At 38.4% G+C, this 23,076-nt stretch overlaps 1 protein-coding gene across 1 annotated transcript in view; it reads right to left on the reverse strand.

Moving 5' to 3' along the window:
* HNMT (histamine N-methyltransferase) overlaps positions 1–23,076 on the reverse strand; it is a 92,642-nt gene that overhangs the window by 7,864 nt on the left and 61,702 nt on the right. Inside the window, exons 4-6 of the mRNA XM_061438994.1 lie at positions 7,369–7,476; positions 5,810–5,940; positions 639–732 (exon numbers count right to left, since the gene is read on the reverse strand). Of these exons, the coding sequence (XP_061294978.1) occupies positions 639–732; positions 5,810–5,940; positions 7,369–7,476 (333 nt within the window). The remainder of the gene's footprint in view (positions 1–638; positions 733–5,809; positions 5,941–7,368; positions 7,477–23,076) is intronic.

The raw sequence follows: 23,076 nt of genomic DNA on the forward strand, positions 1-23,076 counted from the left end.
GCTGAATGAAGGAGTGAATTAATGAATTCAACAGTGTCAGTGTTTTATTTGCTAATCTGTTTATTTAGGTTCTCTGTGTCATAATTGTATCACTGGAAACAAAGTATGATCAAATGCTGTCTTTGGAAAATAACACAACAACACAAAACCAAACAAGAGAATCACTAGCTATTTTTGATAGTTATTTGAGAAAACCTATAATGAGCAACATTGACAGTGACTCTAGAAATGCAAATTAATCAAATATGACAGTGTCACAAATATTTCAACCTTTATTTAAACATCACAGAAGGGAAAGAGACATTTAAGGGACAAAAAGGAGGTACATAGAAATATTTTCTATTTTTAGTCTCCTCTAAAGAATTCCTATCAGTTGTATTTGCTCTATGTTATATAATAAATAATTTATATATGGACAACAAAGATATACTTTCTCAAGAGGAAGAAGAAACAGATATTTATTTATACTGGAAATCCTAAATTGAAAGTTTGAAGGACTTTCCTAATACTGTGTTAATTAATTGACTATGACCATAAGCCAGGTCAAGAATTTCATAATGAAGATGAAATATACCATCAGCCTTCAAACACATGAACTATTGGTTTTTTAAAATGTAGGTGGAAGGAAAATAACTTACCTGACACAATAATAATGAGAATCTTAGCATTGGTAGCTAAGAGACTATGGAAGAATTTCAGGGTAGCTGGGATGTCTTTAACATAATACAGCATCTAGAAATGAAGGAAAAGAGAACTGAGGCACTTTTCTATGTCAATGTCTTTGTTGCTCAGACTAGATACTCACTAGAAGATTTGATTTTCAAGTTGAGTGGGTTTTTACTCAACAAAACACGTAAGAAATTTAGAAGTTAAAGACGTTATATGGAGAGATAGAATAATAATGAGAGAAAATATTTGGGGATAGGGGAAACTGGTATTTACTCAACAAGAATCAAATAGTTTAAAATTTGCTCTTTCTGGCTTCAGTAACACAAACATTTATAGCTTCAGACAGTCTCTACTCCACATGGGGGCATTGATTCTGTGCTTTCTCTATATTTTGTGAATTGTAGTTCTTCTGGGAGAAAATGGTGCTGGCACCATAAAAACATTCCATTTCATGGAACGTTGCTTCAAAATTAAGCCCTTTGCACTAGCTTTACCATATGCTCACCAATGCTTTTTTTTAAATCACAGAAAATGCGACAAGCTTTGATGTTGACAGATTCTCTAGGAAAATGGACTGGATAAAGCCTTAGGTTGCAGCATCATCACAAGGGGATAGGTGTCAGTCCACTCATTTTAAATAACTCTGAACGATCTCTGGTGAATTGCAGGGAGAGGTCTTTCCACCTAACACAGATAGAGCCTGGAATTATACATGGGCAATGGAAATTTTCCCCTGAGGGCTTATAGCCCTGGAATCTACCCCACATAGACACTTATTTTTTATGTCTCATCTTCTACTCTTTTAGACAAAAATTCAATATTTTATTCAATTTTTTATGGGCTTCCCAGGTGGTGCAGTGGTAAAGAATCCACCTGCCAATGGAGGAGATGCAAGGGACATGGGTTCAATCCCTGGGTTGGGAAGATACCCTGGAGTAGGAAATGACAACCCTCTCCAGTATTTTTCCCTGGAAAATTCCATGGACAGAGGAGCATGGCAGGCTCTATGGGATCACAAAGAGTTGAGCATGACTGAGCATGTACACACACATGATAGAATTTATTGCATAAAGCAAAAGTAACCTGAGCTATGCCTCCCTCACATGAATTAATGAAATACAAGGGACCTGCACATGGTCTGTGTGGTCTCAGAGGCCATATTTAGTATCATGTCACTCCATGCTGTTCACCACAGGGACCACATAGACAGGCACCCAGATGCAGCTAGTCCACAAGATCGCTAATAATCCTTGACATGACCTAGCTCAAAAAGAGGAGGCCGATCATAGCAGATGCTCTGAAAATTGATCTAATAGACACAGATTCTCTGCAGTTGACTATGAATATTAAGTTGAAAGATGCCATGAGAATGTTAGGACTGTAAGAAAAAATGAGGAGACAGAGACATAACAAAAATGCAGAGTAGACAGAGAGGAAGGCAGTAGTAGTGCAGAGGAAGCAGAGATAAGAAAGAAAGAACAAATGTGGAGGTTTGGAGAGAAATGAGAATGATCTCTGAAGCTGCAACATTTTATAGCAAGTGAGGAATGGGATTCAGTGCATATGTGAAGGGATTGGCTTTTGATAAAGGGAGGCTTTTGTTGTTTTTTGAATTAACTTTTTTTGGAGTATAGTTGCTTTACAGTGTTGTGTTAGTTTCTACTGTACAGCAAAATCAATCAGACATACATATACATATATGCCCTCCCTTTCAGATTTCCTTCCTATTCAGGTCACCACAGCGTATTAAGTAGAGTTCCCTGCGCTATACAGTAGGTTTCATTAGTTAGCTTTTATACATAGTATCAGTGGTGTACATGTGTCAATCCCAATCTCCCAATTCATCCCACCCACCCCTTTTCCCCTTGGTGTTCATATATTTGTTCTCAACACCTCTGTCTCTATGGTGCTGCTATGAACGCTAGGGTGCATGTATTTTTCTGAATTATGGTTTTCTCTGGGTATATGCCCAGTAGTGCAATTGCTGAGTCATATGGTAGTTCTGGGCTTCCCTGGTAGTTCAGTTGGTAAAGAATTCATGTGCAATGCAAGAAATCCCAGTTTGATTCTTGGGTTGAGAAGATCCTCTAGAGAAGGGATAAGCTACCCATCCCAGTATTCTCAGGCTTTCCTGGTGGCTCAGATGGTAAAGAATCCACCTGTAATGCGGGAGACCTGAGTTCAATCCCTGGGTTGGGAAGATCCCCTGCAGGAGGGCATGGCAACCTACCCCAGTATTCTTGCCTGGAGAACACTGGAGTGGGTTGTGGGGAGAATACATGGAATATTCTCCCCATGGACAGAGGAGCCTGGCTGGCTGCAGTCTACAGGGTTGCAGAGTCGGATGTGACTGGGCAACTAAGCACAGCATGATAGTTCTATTTTTAGTTGTTTTGAGGAACCGCGATACTGTTCTCCACAGTGGCTATATCAGTTTACATTCCCACCGACAGTACAAGAGGATTCCTGGGAGGCTTTTGTAATAAGAAGAAAGAAAGAAATGGTGGGTACAGGTGCATCTCTATAAATGTGGTGGGTAAAAGATGATTTTCTACCTGATCATTTCTCTTTTCACTATAGAGTAGGAAGGGAAGTTATCAGTTGGAAACCAGTGGCAAAGAAGGGATTACAGGAGTTGTAAGGAGAGAGATGAAGGTATGAAATAGTTATACAGTTGAGCCTTGGACAAGGCAGGGATTAGGTACCAACTTTCTGTGTAGTCAAAAATTCACATATAACATATGCATTTTCTCTGTTTCTGGAGTTTCACATCCAGTCATGCAGCATTTACTGCTGAAAAAATCCAGGGAAGGTCCAGTGGTTTGGACTCAGTGCTTCCATTACAGGCAGCATGGGTTCAATCCCTGGTTGGGCAACAAAGCTCTCACAAGCCCTGTGATGTGGTCAAAGAAAAAAAAAATTAAATAGAAAAAATTAGCATACAAATGAACCCACACAATTCAAATCTGTGTTGTGCAAGGGCCAACTATATGAGAAGATAGAAAAGTAAGTCTAGTAGAGAAACGTCTTAGGTTTGCTGGGCAATGTTAAAAGCACTCCCTTATAGTTAAAGGATTGTGTGTGCTAAGAAAGCAAAGATGTAGAATTGCCTAGATATGCCAACCCTGAAGTAATTTCTTCCTGTAATTTTTAGAAGCCTATTCCTTTTGGCTTAACCTCTAAAATATACAAACAGTTCATACAACTCAAAAACAGAAAGCACAACCCAATCAAAAACTGGGCAGAATATTTTAACAGATATTTCTCCAAAGAAGACATACAGATGACCATTAGGTACATGAAAAGATGCTCAGCATCAATAATTATTAGAGAAATGCAAATCAAAACTACAATGAGTTACCACTTCACACTAGTCAAAATGACCATCATTAAAAATTCTGCAAAAAACAAGTATGGAGAGGGTGTGGAGAAAAGGGATCCCCCTACACTGTTGATACAACCACTATGAAAAATATGTAGGTTCCTTAGAAAACTAAAGATAGAGTTACCATATGATCCAACAGTCCCATTCCTGGGAATATACCTGGACAAAGCCATAATTCAAAAAGATACATGCACCCCTACATTCACAGTAGCACTGTTTACACCAGCTAAAACATGGAAATAATGTAAATGTCTATCAACAGACAAATGGATAAAGAAGATGTGGTACATATATACTGTGGAATGCTGCTCAAAGGCTATGGTTTTTCCTGTGGTCACGTATGGATGTGAGAGTTGGACTGTGAAGAAGGCTGAGCACCAGAGAATTGATGCTTTTGAACTGTGGTGTTGGAGAAGACTCTTGAGAGTCCCTTGGACTGCAAGGAGATCCAACCAGTCCATCCTAAAGGAGATCAGCCCTGGGATTTCTTTGGAAGGACTGATGCTAAAGCTGAAACTCCAGTACTTTGGCCACCTCATGCAAAGAGTTGATTCATTGGAAAAGACTCTGATGCTGGGAGGGATTGGGGGCAGGAGGAGAAGGGGACGACAGAGGATGAGATGGCTGGATGGCATCACTGACTCGATGGACGTGAGTCTGAGTGAACTCCAGGAGTTGGTGATGGACAGGGAGGCCTGGCGTGCTGCGATTCATGGGGTCTCAAAGAGTCGGACATGACTGAGTGACTAAACTGAACTGAATGCCATTTACAGCAACATGGATGGACCTAGAAATTATCATACTAACTGAAGTAGGTCAGAAAGAGAAAGACAAATACCATATAACATCACTTACATGTGGAATCTAAAATACGGTACAAATAAACCTGGCTGCAAAACAGAAAGAGACTCATAGACATAGACACCAGACTTGTGGTTGCCAAGGGGGAGGTGGGGAGGGACAGGGATGGACTGGGAGTTTGGGGGTGGTAGATACAGGCTATTATTAATACATTTAGAACTGATAATCAACAAGGTCCAAACATATAGCACAGAACTATATTCAATATCCTGTGATAAACCACAATGGAAAAGAATATAAAAATAAGAATGTCTATAGGTGTATAAGTGAGTCACTTTGCTATATAGCAGAGATTGGCACAGCATTGTAAATCAGTTATATTTCAATTTTTAAAATGTCTACAAAAAAGTTTATTCCTTTGGGATGACTGTATTTGTAGACTATAGAAAGCAAAAAGCATCTTGTTCATCATGGTTTTTCTAAAACATGTACATCTTCTAATGGTAGCCAACACCCAAAGCCTATACACCTATATGCTATTCAGATACATCAGTGACCTCTGGAAATATGTCCCCATATCATCTGCTGAAGAGTCACTCCCTTTACAAGAAATACACTATTGTATTTCTAAGAAATACACTATTAGTGCTGGACCACGGAAATAAATTCTGGCAGAAAGACTGATGTCAGTAAAACTTTGTTGACCTGAGGAATCATCCAGCCTGCCCCTTTGTCGCATACACAATAGCCAGGTCATGAACAGAAGGCAAAAGCAAGTGGATTCAGAAAAACTCTGGGATGTTGGTCCATTCTCAGTTTGGACAGATAATGTTCACTTATAAAATCAGAAATCAGATTTTCATTTATCTTTTAGAAGTTAGAATATTAAGCACTCTGAAATATTTCTGAAGAATCTTTTTTTTCTGAGAGTATATAACAATAAATATTTCCTACCTGAATCATATGAATAAAGTCCCACCTCTGAAGTTCTTTTTTCTCCATCATTCTATTTTGATATTCAGATGATGTCTCCTTATGCCAAGCAAACTTTATGTTCTCAAGGTTTGATGTCTTGGCTACAAGCTCTAAAATATGGAGAAAAGGTAGCTCACCATCAATTTTAATTGCAAATTTGGAACCCATTTCCATTTAGAATTTTAATGCAATCAATATTATATACACAACAGATATAAAGCACATTTTTCTTTTTTATGCAGCTCCAGAAGACCAGAGAGTTCATCCTAGTTTTTCCTCTAGCATTAAATGAAATTAGAGATAACTAAAGAGCCAATAAAAAATAATTATGAGAATACTGATCAGACACAGGCAATATTGTTGTTGTTTAGTTGCTAAGTCACATCCAACTCTTATGCGATACCATGGACTGTAGCCCACCAGCCTCCTCTGTCCATGGGGTTTCCCAGGCAAGAATACTGGAGCAGGTTGCCATTCCCTTCTCCAGGGGATCTTCCTGACCCAGGGATTGAATCTGCTTCTCCTGCACTGCAGGAGGATACTTTACCACTGAGTCACCAAGAAAGCTGTGTATAGGCACATTATCTCAAGTGTTAATGAGAAAAAAACTGGTGGATTTTATCAATGGAGAATTTACATAAAACAGGTGATATGATTCTATAACTCAGGAATCAGTAAACTGTGGCATGGACCATATCTGTCTTACTACCTATTTTTAAATAGACTGCAAGCTAAAAATATACATTACTCTTCTTCCCGACTTCATGCTCCTGTCCTTCATATTTTGTGCCATTAAACTGTTAAATGGTTGAACAAAATCAAAAGAAGAATAATACTTCATGATAGGTAAAAATGATATAAAATTCAAATTGAATGTTTACAAGTAAAATTTTATTGTGACATAGCCACACATATTAGTTTATGGATTGTCTCTGGCTGCCTTTGGTGTTCAGTGGCAGAGCTAATTAGTTGTGACAGGGATCATGTGGATTAGATTGTTAGATAGCATCACCAACTCAGTGGACACAAATTTGAGCAAACTCTGGGAGACAGTGGAGGACAGAGGAGCCTGGTGTGCTGCAGTCCATGGGATCACAGAGTCAGACACGACTTAGTGACTGAATAGGTGGCCTAAGTCTAAAATACTTACTATTTGGCCCTTTTCAGAGAAAAGTTTGCTGATTCTTGCTGTTACCAATTACACATAAGCTTTTAGGGTAAGGTTTCTGTTTAAATATCTCTGAATGAATTAATGACTGTCTCTAAAATAAACATCAAAAATAATGGTTGATGACCAGGGGATGGATGGAGAGACAGTATTCTAGTTACTATTTATATTCTGAGGTGTTTAAGTCATGCCTGCCAAAAAAGTACTTAGGTTCTTCTCTCAATAAGCTTACAAAGAATGTACCACAGTAACCATGTTGTTAGTGACTGAAGGGATGCATGTGGGATGACAAGCCTTTCAGAATAGGATTTGATATACAGCACCATAAGCAACTGAATGCGCACACACACACATCGTGGGTTACAAGTACCTTTGTACTTGGTGATTTGTTCAGCACTTGGTTCAACAACTTCATTGATGATATGAACTCCTGGGTACTGAGCTTGCACTTTGGAGAGAATTTGAAGATCAATTTCACCTGAAGAAAAGCATATAGAACAGTTCACCTTGGCCCAGAAAGAAAAGAATAGAATAGAATAGAAAAGAACAATTTCAACTACTTTACTATCTCTAGGAAAGTCCAGCATAAATAAAGAAGAATACTCAGCTGTTGCCCTGACACGGTGTCTATGATGAAGAACAACTAGGTTAAAAATGTGTTTTGAGGAGGGTTATGATTGCCTTTCATTCATTCATGTTGTTGTTGTTCAGTCACTCAGTCATGTCCAACTCTTGGTGAACCCATGGTCGGCAGCACACCAGGCTTCCCTGTCCTTCACCATCTCCTGGAGCTTGATCAAACTCATATCCATTGAGTCAGTGATGCCATCCAGCCATCTCATCCTCTGCTGTCCCGTTCTCCTCCCACCTTCAATCTTTCCCAGCATCAGGGTCTTTTCAAATGAGTCAGGGCAAAGTATTGGAGTTTCACCTTCAGCATCAGTCCTTCCAAAGAATATTCAGGACTGATTTCCTTCAGAATGGACTGGTTGGATCTCCTTGCAGTCCAAAGGACTCTCAAGAGCCTTCTCCAACACCACAGTTCAAAAGCATCAATTCTTCAGCACTCAGCTTTCTTTATGGTGCAACTCTCACATCCATACATGACTACTGGAGGGAAAAAAAAATAGCTTTAACTATATAGACGTTTTCTGGCAAAGTAATGTCTCTGTTTTTTAATATGCTGTCTAGGTTGGTCATAGCTTTTCTTCCAAGGAGCAAGTGTCTTTTAATTTCATGACTGCAGTCACCATCTGCAGTGATTTTGGAGCCCAGAAAAATAAAGTCTGACACTGTTTCATTGTTTCTCCATCTATTTGCCATGAAGTGATGGGACCAGATGTCATGATCTTAGTCTTTTGAATGTCGCGTTTTAAGCCAGCTTTTTCACTCTCCTCTTTCATTTTCATCAAGAGGCTCTTTAGTTCCTCTTCATTTCTGCCATTAGGGTTGTGTTATGTGCATATCTGAGGTTATTGTTATTTCTCCCGGCAATCTTGATTCCAGCTTGTGCTTCATCCAGTCCTGCATTTTACATGATGTACTCTGCATATAAGTTAAATAAGCAGGGTGACAATATACAGCCTTGATGTACTCCTTTTCCTATTTGGAACTAGTCTATTGTTCCATGTCCAGTTCTAACTGTTGCTTCCTGACCTGCATATAGGTTTCTCAAGAGCAGATCAGGTGGTCTGGTATTCCCATATCCTTAAGAATTTTCCACAGTTTGTTGTGATCCACACAGTCAAAGGCTTTAGTGTAGTCATTGAAACAGAAGTGGTAAACTGTATTTAATACCTTTTATTGTACTACACAATTGCACTCATCTCACACGCTAGTAAAGTAATGCTCAAAATTCTCCAAGTCAGGCTTCAGCAATAGATGAACCATGAACTTCCAGATACTCAAGCTGGTTTTAGAAAAGGCAGAGGAATCAGAGACCAAATTGCCAACATCTGCTGGATCATGGAAAAAGCAAGAGAGTTCCAGAAAAACATCTATTTCTGCTTTATTGACTATGCCAAAGCCTTTGACTGTGTGGATTGCAGTAAACTGTGGAAAATTCTGAAAGAGATGGGAATACCAGACCACCTGACCTGTCTCTTGAGAAACCTATATGCAGGTCAGGAAGCAACAGTTAGAACTGGACATGGAACAACAGACTGGTTCCAAATAGGAAAAGGAGTACATCAAGGCTGTATATTGTCACCCTGCTAATTTAATTTATATGCAGAGTACATCATGAGAAACGCTGGGCTGGAGGAAGCACAAGCTGGTATCAAGATTGCCGGGAGAAATATCAATAACCTCAGATATTCAGATGACACCACCCTTATGGCAGAAAGCAAAGAAGAACTAAAGGGCCTCTTGATGAAGGTGAAAGAGGAGAGTGAAAAAGTTGGCTTAAAATTCAACATTCAGAAAACTAAGATGATGGCATCTGGTCCCATCAGTTCATTGCAAATAGATGGGGAAATAATGGAAACAGTCAGAGACTTTATTTTTTTGGGCTTCAAAATCACTGCAGATGGTGATTGTAGGCATGAAATTAAAAGACGCTTACTCCTTGGAAGGAAAGTTATGACCAACCTAGACAGCATATTAAAATGCAGAGACATTACTTTGTCAATAAATGTCCATCTAGTCAAGGCTATGGTTTTTCCATTAGTCATGTATGGATGCGAGAGTTGGACTATAAAGAAAGCTAAGCACCAAAGAATTGATGCTTTTGAACTGTGGTGTTGGAGAAGACTCTTGAGAGTCCCTTGGACTGTAAGGAGATCCAACCAGTCCATCCTAAAGGAGATCAGTCCTGGGTGTTCATTGGAAGGACTGATGCTGAAGCTGAAACTCCAATACTTTGGCCACCTGTTGCAAAGAGCTGACTCATTTGAAAAGACCCTGATGCTGGGAAAGATTGAGGGCAGGAGAAGAAGGGATGACAGAGGATGAGATGGTTGGATGGCATCACCAAATCAATGGACATGGGTTTGGGTGAACTTGGGAGCTAGTGATGGACAGGGAGGCCTGGCAAGCTGCGGTTCATGGGGTCCCAAAGAGTCAGACACGACTGAGTGACTGGACTGACTGACTGACTGTATTACAGTAAAATCTAAGATGCTATTGATTATAGAATAAAAATAACCCTTCTTTTATATCACTAAGTCATAAAGTAAAAACAACTCTGTCAATTATAATTGTAAGATTTCACCAACTGGAAGATATATACCAATCTGTGATATTAAAATATGAAAAAATATGCTGTAGAATTGATAAATTAGGCTAGATCAGAATCATATAAAATATATCAGGTATAAAAGAAGGATAAAAAATTGTATGAGACACGTGCCCTCAAAAACATCATGTTCTCGTAGAAGAGACGGACATGGAAAGAACCCTGGCTTGGTTTGGGCCATGGAGGGAAGAAGGAAGGAAATGGTGACAGAGAGGATAAGACAAGAGGCCAGAGAGATGGAAAGCTGCATGGCAGACCACTCTTGAGCTCTGTGTTACAGGGTAAGTAACACAGTTAGCCTGGGGACTTTTGGGGAAATGGGAATTACAGGCAGAGGACAGGAAGTGGAATTGTATATACAGGACTGCTGGCAATTTAGGGTTTTAGAATGTATAGGTAAGGCAGGGCCTCCAAGAAAGAGGTGATTCCAGACAAGTAAATGGAAAGGAGGTTATGGCAAAATAGGTATTTATTCATTCACTCATGTACCAGTGATTCATTGATTATTTTACTGTGTGCCAGGCACTAAACTAGGCAAATGATAAGAGGAGCAAATAAACACCTGCCCTGATGAAACTTTAGCCTATAGGTGACGATGTGAGAGAGACTGTGGTAAATTGGATAGACTTGAATTCCACCTCTGTCTGATCCACTGACTTGATATTACGACCTTCAGCTGTTTGCTTTCTCTCTCCAAACTGTATTTTCCTCATCGGAAAAACAGCAATAATGATAGTACATAATTTATTGGGTGTGAGGATTAAATGAGGCAATGCACATAAAGCACACTGCAAAAGAGAGTTGGCACCTAATAAATGTTAGCTGTTCATTATTTTTATTGTTATCATTGAGTCCCTCTCTTTAAAAATCTCTCTTCTTTCCCTATTACTAATGCCTCCAAATTAAGTTTTGCATTTTTATTCTCATAGTTATGATGTTGACCTTCACTAAAATACTTATGTGCTGGCAAGACTAGCATATGAAAATGACACTGGTCTTTAACATTTTGGCATAAATGGCATTAACAGAACCTTTCCAAGGTTAGATATGGCAGATGAAAAAAAAGCATAGGTCATAAGACTGAGCAGGCTGGAAGAAGGAGATGAGGAAGATAAATCAGGAACAAAAGATGCCTGACTAGGAAAAGAGAGTTGTCTAATGGTATAATGAATGTCCCAGGTGCTGGCGATGGCAGTGGGTGGGGATGAGGGTAGGGAGGAAGTAGGGGAAGGAAACTAAAGTGGAGAATGAGGAAATCTATGCGACAGTTTTCTCCAAAGCTGGCCCGATCAATCTGAAACCTTTTAATTCTTCCTTAAGTTCCACTGCCAGAGATTTCAATTATATGTCCCTCTTCAAATATAGGCATGATGTGTTTAAAATATGGCCCATATGAAAGCAAGATATAATCACAAAAAATATCTTACTGTAAAATTAAGTAAAACAAGCAAAGGCTTGATTCCAATGAGTTTGTTAAAGGGTATCAAGGACTCAAATGCTAGTTTGAGCAACTGAGCAACTTTGATCATCAATCACTGAAAGGCATATGAAGGGTCAACAGACTATAGTGCCATGAAAGTGAAAGTGAAAATCACTCAGCTGTGTCTGACTCTTTGTGACCCCATGGACTATACAGTCCATGGAATTCTCCAGGCCAGAATACTGGAATGGGCAGCCTTTCCTTTCTCCAGGGGATCTTCCCAACCTGGGAATTGAACCCAGGTCTACCCTCATTGGAGGCAGATTTTTACCAGCTGAGCCACAACGGAAGCCCAAGAATACTGGAGTGGATAGCCTATCCCTTCTCCAGCAGATCTTCCCAACAGGGATCAAACTAGGGTCTCCCGCATTGCAGGCTGATTATTTTACCAACTGAGCTATCAGGGAAGTACCATTAGCCAGCAGTAAGAGATTCAAACAATGGGGGAAAAAAAGGAAGAAGATCATTTGTTCTTTCTCAATTGAATCCTTCTGAGCAGGGGCCATAATAATATGAATGTGTTCCAATATTAGCTATTAAGCACCCTATAAATGTTTTTAAAGAGCACACAACACGCTGGACTTGCCTGGTGGTCCAGTGGTTACAAATATGTCTTCCAGTGCAGGGGACATGGGTTTGATCCCTGGTTCAAGAACTAAGATTCCACATGTCCTGGGGCAGCTGAGCCCTCATGCTGTAACTACAGAAACCTATGCGCTCTGGAGCCCAAGTTCCGCAACAAGAGAAGCCACCACAATGAAAAGCCCATGCACCACAGCTAGAGAGAAGCCTCCACACAATGCAGTTAGAGAAAGCCCGTGTACCACAATGAAGACCCAGTGCAGCAAAAATAATTAATTTTTAAAAAAGAGCACACAAGCCAAATTAACATGCTGAAAGAATGGGGGAAGGTAGCTAGAAGTGACTCAATCAAATAATTCAGAAATTCTCAGCAAATTCAGGGGTAAACAGAAGAAATGTGGAAGCCAGCAGCCTGCTGCTTTTATTGTGTATAACAAAGCCTTCTGGGAATCTTAACTGTCAGGTCCAGAAGACCACGTTTAAAGGGGATAAAGCAATACTTTATTCATTTTATTGTTGATAAACAATAAAATAATGAACATTTCATTGTTCATTTTATGGTCAATCTCTGTTCTAATATGATCTCTTATTGCTTAATGATGATTCTGACAATTGTAGACTACTTACTGTTGACATCCTAAGCTTTTAGGCCAGCAGCTGTTTCAGTTAGTTAGATAAAACCTTACTGTGGGTTTCTAGTTTTGGAACAAAATCTGCAAAGTTTCCTGTGACAAATGGAAAATTATAGTGATTAAGCAACTTTATTCCCATATACAATCTTCCTTTATTTTCTTTTTCTTTCTCTCTCACCCTCACCTCGTTTTGTGTCTACCAAAGCAAATCAATGATTTTGGAGTCTTGGCATTTTATGATGAGGTTAACTGATTTTCTCAGTTTATCAATAAGTGAAGCTTGAACAAAGTTAGGAAATCCTAACATGTGTTGGCATGAATCAAAAATTATTTTCTATTAGCCTGGTTTGTGGTTTTTGTTTTTCGTTTTTTCTCTTCTGTTCACTCCTGTGTTACTTTCTATCAAATAGAATATGCTTTTTGATTTGGAAAGTTAAATGAAAACTAAAATTTTTAAATTGTCTTTTGCAAATCTCTTTCCTTTGTATTACCCTGTCCATCAAATCAGCCACAACTTTAGAATGACTTCACATGTCTCCTTTCTGACCTACGTTGAGTGTTTCACTTAATTTTACAGTCAGATATTTTTGTGATTATATCTTGCTTTCATATGGGTCATATTTTAAACACATCATGCCTATATTTGAAGAGGGATATATAATTGAAACCTCTGATAGTGGAACTTAAAGAAAAAGTTCAAAAATACTGAGGCAGAAATTGTTAGACAGTATAGGACTTTGAGACCTCAGTTCCCTTTTTTTAATTTCATTTTTTGTCTTCTCAAGTAAGCATCTCACTTCTTTAACCTAAAGCTAAACTCTTTGTTCCAGTTTCTAGGCATTCAGAAGAATGCTTCCCTGGTCTGGAGGGTCATAATACATTCAGACCCAGGACAAGACAATCATTAACTGCTGTTCAGTTTATCAAGGGAAAAAAACTCCAGGTGGACCACTAACTCGTAAACATACATCTGGTCCCTAAATGATGGTCTGGAGTCTTGAGAACAGGTCGAGGGATGGCAACACAATGTCTGGGGAAACTGAGAAACTGGGAACCAAAAGAAAGCCATAAAAATGACAAACTAGATACTGCGACATATAAACTGACTGGTCAGAAATTACATGCATCTGGCCCCGAACCAACCAAAAACAAACAGGTCAATTCTAATAAAGATATAAACTACCGTTCTCTGCACCTTTTGGGGTGCTTCACCCCTTCTCAGTGTCTGTGCTTAGAGTTTTGTATCTCTATCCTTTAAAATTAACTTTGCCTGTATGTTTACAAGTTTTTAGAATTCATTCTTCAGCTCCAGGTCCATGAACAGAACTTGGTTTCCCATTTCAATATGGAAAGAGTGGAGTCCATATTGTCCAGACAACTTTTCTTAATTTCCTGAATTTCAAGGATATAGTTAATGAGATAGCAGAGTAATGTTGCCTTTTTGCTTAAAATCCAAGGTCATTGGATTAAAAAGGAAAAAAAAAAAAAAGGAAAAGTTAGAGGCTATAAAGAGACAAAATTGGACTCAAATTTAGTATTCAATGGAAATATGCAAATTTGTTAATATCTCTGCCCTTTACATATCTCTAAATTAGGGATAATATGGTCTATGCTGCAGGGTCATTGTAAATGTTAAAGGCATTATATGGATATAATTTACCACAGTTCATGATATATAGTAATAATTCAATAAGTTGAAGCTACCATACATTAATTCAACAAATACTTTTAAGGACCTACTAAATGCTAGGTTCTAATCACTGGAGATACAGCAATGAATAAAATAGACCAAAACATTCAACCTTGACGGATGGTGATAAGTCCTAAAACCAAGGGAAAAAAGAGCGAGGTGAAGCCATGATGGGAGGGTTTGTGATTTTCAATTGGGTGGTCATGTAAACTTCCTGGAAAAGGTGATATTTAAGAGAAGTCTGAAGGAGGCTGGGAAAGAAGGAAATGAAGATGTGCCTTTATAAATGGGCAGCTCCATAATAAAAAGACAGTTTGAAAGAGCACTCATCATGTATTCATGATGGCTTGTCTTTCTGACTGAGCTACATTAAATGAAACACAAAGCCCAGCTGGAGAACCCCGAGGCTATGCCCCAAATAAAAACATCCTCCAGGTCAAGAAAATGGAGGATTAAAGGCTAGTCACAGTATCTCCAGCCATTTGATTTCCATCTACTCTAGCTTCATTTCTCACATCAAAATATATATGAGTTCTTTAGATTATCAGCAGGAAAAAATTTATTCTATTACATGTTGCATTAAGATTACGATCTTCCTTGTTCCCTCTACCAGAATATCAGGTACACACACACACAAAATTGTCTCTAGGGAGAAAAATTGCCCAGATAACTCTCTGCTTAGTGATGAAAAATAATTTCAGCTATGAGTTTGCAACCAGGGCAAAATCAGACTTGATTTTGAGCTGCAGTGCAAAAGATAAAAGATTATTGATGAGATCCCTTTTCTTGTCTTTTTCTTTTCCCTTTCCCTTTCTGTGTCTCTCTCTCTTGTGCCCCGCCCCCCCACACAACTCTCTCCCTCCCCCATACTCTCTCTCTCTCTCTTTTCTCCACCCACCTCTACACTGGGAGCCTCAGTATGGAGGCAGTTCTGTTGGTATGGAAAGATGAGAGTAGAATATTAAAATAGCTGGAGAGTCTCAGGAAGGGGATTATAAATATAAATTCTGAGCGGAAAAGGGCATTGCCATTTGCTTTCGTGTCTTCTGGCTGTTGGCCCAGGAAGAATATCGCCTGAATGCTTTGCAACTGCAGAAGAAAAGCCTTACTACCAAAATATTCTCTGAGACACAAACTTAAAGAAAATGTCCCAAAGGGTTCTGAACAATGAGGTGTAGTCATATTCAACAAACAACTCAAAAAAAGACTAAATTTTGCCTTACCTTTCAATTTAGACTTTTTAAATACAAAGATATTTGCTACTTCAGTACATTACATAGAGAGGTAAACTCTATACTTACAATATTGTGATGTTTAAAAGGTATAGAGTTAGCTACACTTAGTTTTAAACATTTTGCTATTATGAGGCATCTGACAATGAACCATGAATTATTGTGCAAAATCTTTTTGCATATGCATACCAAGAACCAGAATTAATGGTTAAAATGAGAACCTTGATCTTTGGTGATATTAAAACAAAACCCAAAACAACAGGTCTCAGATGCCAGCTCTTTCAAAGAATACAGGCTGAAGAACTACAGCAGATTCTCAGAAGACCCCTGGGCAGGCAAGACCAGTCCCATTGCTGGGTACCTTAGAGGTCGGGGGCTGAGATCCATAGAATGGGGAGGATGTACAGACTCTACAAGGAGGGACTGAAGAGCAGCAGGGGCCTTGTTGGGACCGCAGGGATTGGCTGTTCACGAAGTTATGCCAGTATTGTAACAACTACTGTCACAAGCTCCTTGTGCATTAGATGAATATGAGAACTGTTCTACTGTTCTTAATACATAAGGCCATGCTACTTTCAGGAAAATTTCATTTCCTGCTCTTAGCTTTTGTACATGAAAGCTTTCATGCCACTGTAACCTCATTATGGCATATTTGCTTTTTAAATCTTGTCAACTTGTTCTCAGTAAAAGTTTTCTTCCAAATAGGTTTCTTATATTTTGTATGTTAGTAGCTTACTCATCCAATATTTTTCCCCATTTCTATCAGTTTGCTATTGTTAATAGAGACAAAGCCTCAGAAGACCCTGGGTTTTGACCCCCAATCTCTAGGACTGCTCCCCACCCCACCCTCCTTGTGGCATATATGATTAGGATGGAAATGAGGGTGGAAATAGTCAACCTATACCAGGGTTATATGACTGTGTGTATTAAATCACAAAATTTTATTCAATAGTGCATGTCAGGTAGAAGAACATTCACCCACTAAGAGAATGGGTCCTAAACTGGCATAAGAACTGGGAAGATACAAATCTGTCCCTCAGCAAAATTACAGATAGCCACATGCCATGAACTTTCTAAGTACATTGTAAATAGCCAACCTGTAAATGAAAAACATTAAAATGCTGGCAGAAAGAAATGCTGAACTGCCATATTGCTTTCTTCCTATTTTACCTGTATCAGGCCATTACTACATTCTTATTGTGCATTCTTATTAATTGTAAGGCTGCACAACTGAGTTTATTTGCTTTTCTAAGTATACAGTCATTTAATCTGCAGATAATGATACTTTTGTCTTCACTCTGCTCATTAATCCCTGTTTTCCTGCTTTAGGCCTTATTGAATTAGCCAAAACAATTTTGTTTACTTTGGTTTTAATGACAGTGGTGCCAATACTATAGTATTATGCTCATGCCTCTCAGTTCTGTAGTATACCTGTCTTTAACAATACTTCACTCAAAGTTTTAAATACAATACAATGAGGTAGACCTTTTTGGTAAATTTACATATGGAGAATAGTTTATTTTAAAATAGCACAGTTATGAATACCTTTAAGAATACTTTACATCTGAGGCCCCAAATTATCTGAAGTAGATAGCCCTAAATCCTACATGCTAACGATTAACTTGAGCCCAGGTCCATATCCTTCTGTTTGTGAAGGAAGTGCTGTACATAAGTGAACCAGTTTTACTCAGGTCAAGTTATAAAGCAGTTCAAATCCAGACTAAAAATAATCTGCATGTCTAGAAGTTCTATTTGAATTCCACTTCTTTAGAAGGCAATGGCACCCCACTCCAGTACTCTTGCCTGGAAAATCCCATGGACAGAGGAGCCTGGTAGGCTGCAGTCCATGGGGTCACGAAGAGTTGGACACGACTGAACAACTTCACTTTCACTTTTCACTTTCATGCACTGGAGAAGGAAATGGCAACCCACTCCAGTGTTCTTGCCTGGAGAATCCCAGGGACGGGGAGCCTGGTGGGCTGCCGTCTACGGGGTCGCACAGAGTTGGACACGACTGAAGCGACTTAGCAGCAGCAGTATAACCAAAAGTGGTGCCACACCACTCTTTCTAGAAGGTTACTCATAAGATCACGGGTTCACTGGACTGAAAGCCCAAATACCCAAGATGTCAGTGCCTGAGTCCCTTGAATAGCATATGTGAAAAGTATTTTTCCAGTCTAAGCTAATACTCCTAACATGACAGGTAGCTCTTTATGTCCAAAGATACGGCTTTCAGAAGTGAAAGTACATATCTTGATCATTTATAAACTCTAATACTGAAACTCAACAAAAGACTTTCTCTTTCAACCACTGGCTGTTTAGGGCCAAATATTCTGTGGTTTGCTTAATAGGAAATATCTGAAGATGGCAATAAGCACATTCAAATTCTTTTTTTTTTTTTTTTCAGGCAAAAAAATCCTCCATTTCCTTGTATTTCCTCAATCATTCCTTAGTTGCTGATGTAGACTGGCATCTTACCTGGACACTGGAAACATTAACCTTTGCTTCCTACCAGCTTCTGCTTCTAAACTGGATAGACCAACTTTTCCAGTTCTTGCCTTAATTACATTCATTTCTACTTCTATTCACCTCACTTAGAAAATTAAACTTCAGGGTCACCTTAACATGTCATTTACGAAAGAAAACAAGATTAAAAATCTGATAACATTAGATTTCCAAATGGCTGGTCCTTACTAAATACCCAGTCTGCCTTTTGCCAAGTCAATAATTAACTTTTATATCTGTATAGTACAGTTTGTTGGACTGCTTTTTTAGTTAACAGACCTAGGTTTTATTCTTTCTTGATTGTTCTCAGGTTTTTAGTTTGTAGAATGAGGGTGTTGATGATCTCTAAATTCTCTTCTATATTTTAATCTCTGTCTTAATGTTGATGTTTATATGTCATAGAAGAAAACCACCTAACCCCTCTCAACATGTCAGCATAATTATTATCGGAAAAATTATATAAGAGGGTCCATACCACCTGTATTTCATATGTGAGTTGCTTCAGTGGATTGAAATTTTGTATAAATATAAACACTATTATATAAGGTATGACAGCTGATTTGGTACATAATAGGTTAATAAAAAGAAGTAGAAAGCTGGATACAATGAGATTATTTAAGTTATAGTCCTATTTAAACCTAATAAAATTTTCTGGCATTTGAACATAAGAATGAAACAATGAAACAGATAAAATGATTCTCCTTTTAGCAGAGCCCAGAGCAAGGAGAACACATTGCCTATTACTGCTTTCTGGAACATTTTTCCATGTATAAGTGTGTGCACTGCAAATTAATAGCAAAAAGAATATGGGTTTCTTTTTCTCTATGTACCATCAAACATAAAGACAATACTCATTAAAAGTTGAATAGTAAAGAAGCTCCATTGGGTAGTTTAATTTTAGGATGCATCAATGTTGACAATGGACCAAAAAGCATATTCTGTAAGGTTTAGAATACAATGTGGTTGCTCTCAATATCTAAAAACAGTTGCTGAAATCAGCACAATACAAATGCTGTGATACCTCAAATAAAGCATTCCCATTGCTCACTTTATTTCATTAAAGCACACAAATTCATGCACATATACAACTTTACACTTCCTTATTTTGCCTCTGGGCTTCCCTCATAGCTCAATTAGTAAGAATATGCCTGCAATGTGGGAGACCCAGGTTCTATTCCTGGGTTGGGAAGATCCCTCGAGCAGAAAATGGCAACCCACTCCAGTATTCTTGCCTGGAGAATCCCATGGACAGAGGAGCCTGGCAGGCTACAGGCCATGGGGTCAACAGAGTCGGGCACGACTTAGTGACTACCCACCGCCTCCACCATTTGGCCTCTGTAAAAACTACATGGTCTGTATTTCTGTACATGATTTTTTCCTCATGATTTCCTCTCTTTCTTTCTTTGAATACCCATAGTATTTATTTCAAACATTCTCCTAACAGTAAACATGTAATCTATGAATAATAATGTTGCTTATTAATTGTATTTTATTGATGTGGTAGATCAGTTATGGGTAACATCGGGAAATTTTCCATCAATTCCCTTTCTTTTGAACTGCACAGAGCCTTAATAATTGGTTGGTTTCTGAATTGAATTGCCAAATGCCTTTTTCAAAATTCTTACATTCTCCCTCAGATTATGAAATTCCTCTCCACCCAAATACCAATCGAGTTAGTGGTAAAGAACTTGCTTGCCAATGCAGAAGATGTAAGAGACATGAGTTTAATCCCTGAGTCAGGAAGATACCCTGCAGAAGGGCATGGCAGTATTCTTGCCTGGAGAATCCTATGGACAGCGGAGCCTGGTGGGCTACAATCCATAGGGTCACAAAGAATCAGACACAACTGAAGCAACTCAGCAACAACAAATAGAAGAGACAGAAGACAGAAAGGGTGCATAGCAGCCCTACTCATGGTTCTGAGAAGAAAATCAAATAGGTCCCCAAAGAGCATGAACATTAAGCAATATAAATGCCGAATCTGATTTAGGGAAGTTTTTAGTTTGTTTCTTTTGGTAGATTTTTTTTTCTCATTGTGGTGGTAAGAAGTGGTAGCACCATTATTAATGCAGAGAGAATATTTGCATTAAATATATGCAGAATATGACCTAGAGGTGCGTAGGCATCCAAGAAGAAAACATCTAGGAAGAGAAAACAGAGAGGCTCATAAGCTAAGACTGCAGCAGAACCCTGTAAGACGCATTATGGGAGCAGAACACAAGGTATAAGACAGGGCCAATGGCCTTATCTACTGGGGACTGGAGTTCAGCAGTGGATTTTTAAGGATACATAAGCCACAGGATAATGCAAAATCTCAGGAACACTGTAGATCGTGAAACATGCAGGGAGACCATTTCTCTAAGGCGAGGACAGAGTGTTCCTCACTATATAATAAAGTGTGTTTCTTCTGCGCACCCAGTACTTGCATTTAGTCAATGACAAACTATTAGATAAGTATCTCCCAGTTGGTATATAAACACTCAAACTAACTGAGTGGGGTGTCCTTTCCCTTCAAACACCTTTCTGCTCTTTCATGCCAAGGGCCTTTAGACCTAGGAATTTTAAGTGTATTACTTTTGATTTCATATCTTACTTGAGCAGTGAGGGCTAAGTATTTACAGCTTGAATTTCTCTTGCAGTTCTTATGTTTTTGACCAGTGTCTTATGAAGAGTGACCTGAAAGGGCACCCATATTCCCCTCAGGCAGAGCTTGTTATTAATACAATGTTAAGGTTCAGTCAGAAGAACACCAAGCATTACTCCCTCTGTTCTGAAAAGTTCTCTATATTAGCCCCTATTTGCACCTTTATGTAAGGAATCACTGTTTAGGGCAAATGTTCCTTTCTCTAGATAGCTTATAAGCATCTGGATAAATTTACATTAGAAATTCAATTAACTTTATATTAAAAGGTCAATTAACTTGGCCATGGTAGAGACTGTTTTTAATTACTTTTCCTTGTAGGGCTTCTCTTCTTGTCCAAGCACAAGTGGCACTATCAAATGATAAGTCTCATTGCCTGTGGTTGCCTTAAATTCATATGCAAAACACACTGGAAATGACTGTCTTGGTTAAATGAATTAATAGGACACTCTTTGAGTAATTCATCAATCTTATAATCCTTAGGACATAAAATATCACAAGCAATAATAGAGTATTTTAGCTTAAACACAATGTATTAGATCATTCATGACAGTATCTTTCATTACCTGTCCTTGTTGGTTTCTGTTTTCTTGCTGAAAGATGATAATAAAGTAAAACTACTTTAACAGTCAGTCCTTATTACATTATATCACAGTGTGTTTTATGAAAAATGAGCACTAGATGACATAAAAAACTATCCTATTCCATTAGAGGGCTCTTGGTTATCTTTGTGTTAAGATGTGTTGTGTTGCCACAATTGAACTCATTCATGTAGGGTTAGAACAATTACACTTAAGAGACTCAAGAAATCAGTATTTAACACTGTGTGACAAGTGGTAATGTAGTGATCACTTGTTACCAAGTGGTAACCTTTACTAACCATCACTCCATGGTTGTTTTAAAAGAAAACAATAATAAGGATATCAACACATAAATAATATATATGACTATATTATTATATATTAATACATTATATAACATAAATAATATGACTATATATTATGTTAATATATATTATTATATATACTATATATATTATCATTATATTAACTCAGACTTTCAGACGACTAGCAACTTTAAATCAAACACTACTCAGGAGTTTGATATGTGGCAAAGTCTGGAGATAAATTTTCTTATTTTATTTTGTAGAAATGACCTACCTGCACCTTATAAAAGCAGTTTATAAATTTACCTGTATAAATCTCACTACAACCTATGAGACATAATTTGTTGCCCCCATTTTACTGATGGGCAAACTGAAGCTTACGTTTTAGCCAGGTTCACACAGTTCATTAGTGGCAGAGTTAGAAATTACACCCTCATTAATCTGCCTATCCAAACTTCACATTTCCCCTTGGGTAAAAGTACCGGTTCTAAGTAGTGAGACCATGAACTGCTTATGAAAGGGAGGTGGGGAGTGTGCAGAATGCTTAGAGGGCAGCTGTGAACCTGAGTCAGAGGAAAGGAATGGCTTAGGCCACGGCAACTCAAAGAATGGGGCCACGAGAGGGTAAATTCACTATGTCATTAAGCATACTTTTCTGCATAGGATGCTTTCTCAATGAAAGAAGCTGTGCATTGATTTACATTACAGGGCATGCTTATCTCCTCATGCACCAGCAATAGTTCGCAAACCACCAACCAGTCTATGGATCTCGTTTAAGTGGCACAAGCTTAAGGAATGTCTTTTGAAATTTTCCTTTACTATGAACAGTTAAATCATCTGGTTCAATGTCATCTTCAAAATTATTCTTTGTTTTCCCATGTTTTTTATATGTTTAAAAAAATAAAATCATACTTATCTCTATTACAGATAATAATGAAATCTGATGTCCTAGACCCCATAAATATATGGGGACATTAATCTTAGTTGAAGTGATATGGCTCTTACTAGTTTTAATAGACAATGGCATCCCACTCAGTACTCTTGCATGGAAAACCCCATGGACGGAGGAGCCTGGTAGGCTATAGTCCATGGGGTCGCTAAGAGTCGGACACGACTGGGTGACTTCACTTTCACTTTTCAGTTCCATGCATTGGAGAAGGAAATGGCAACCCACTCCAGTGTTCTTGACTGGAGA

The sequence above is a fragment of the Bos javanicus genome, chromosome 2 (genome assembly GCF_032452875.1).
Source record: "Bos javanicus breed banteng chromosome 2, ARS-OSU_banteng_1.0, whole genome shotgun sequence".
Lineage (NCBI taxonomy): Eukaryota > Metazoa > Chordata > Mammalia > Artiodactyla > Bovidae > Bos > Bos javanicus.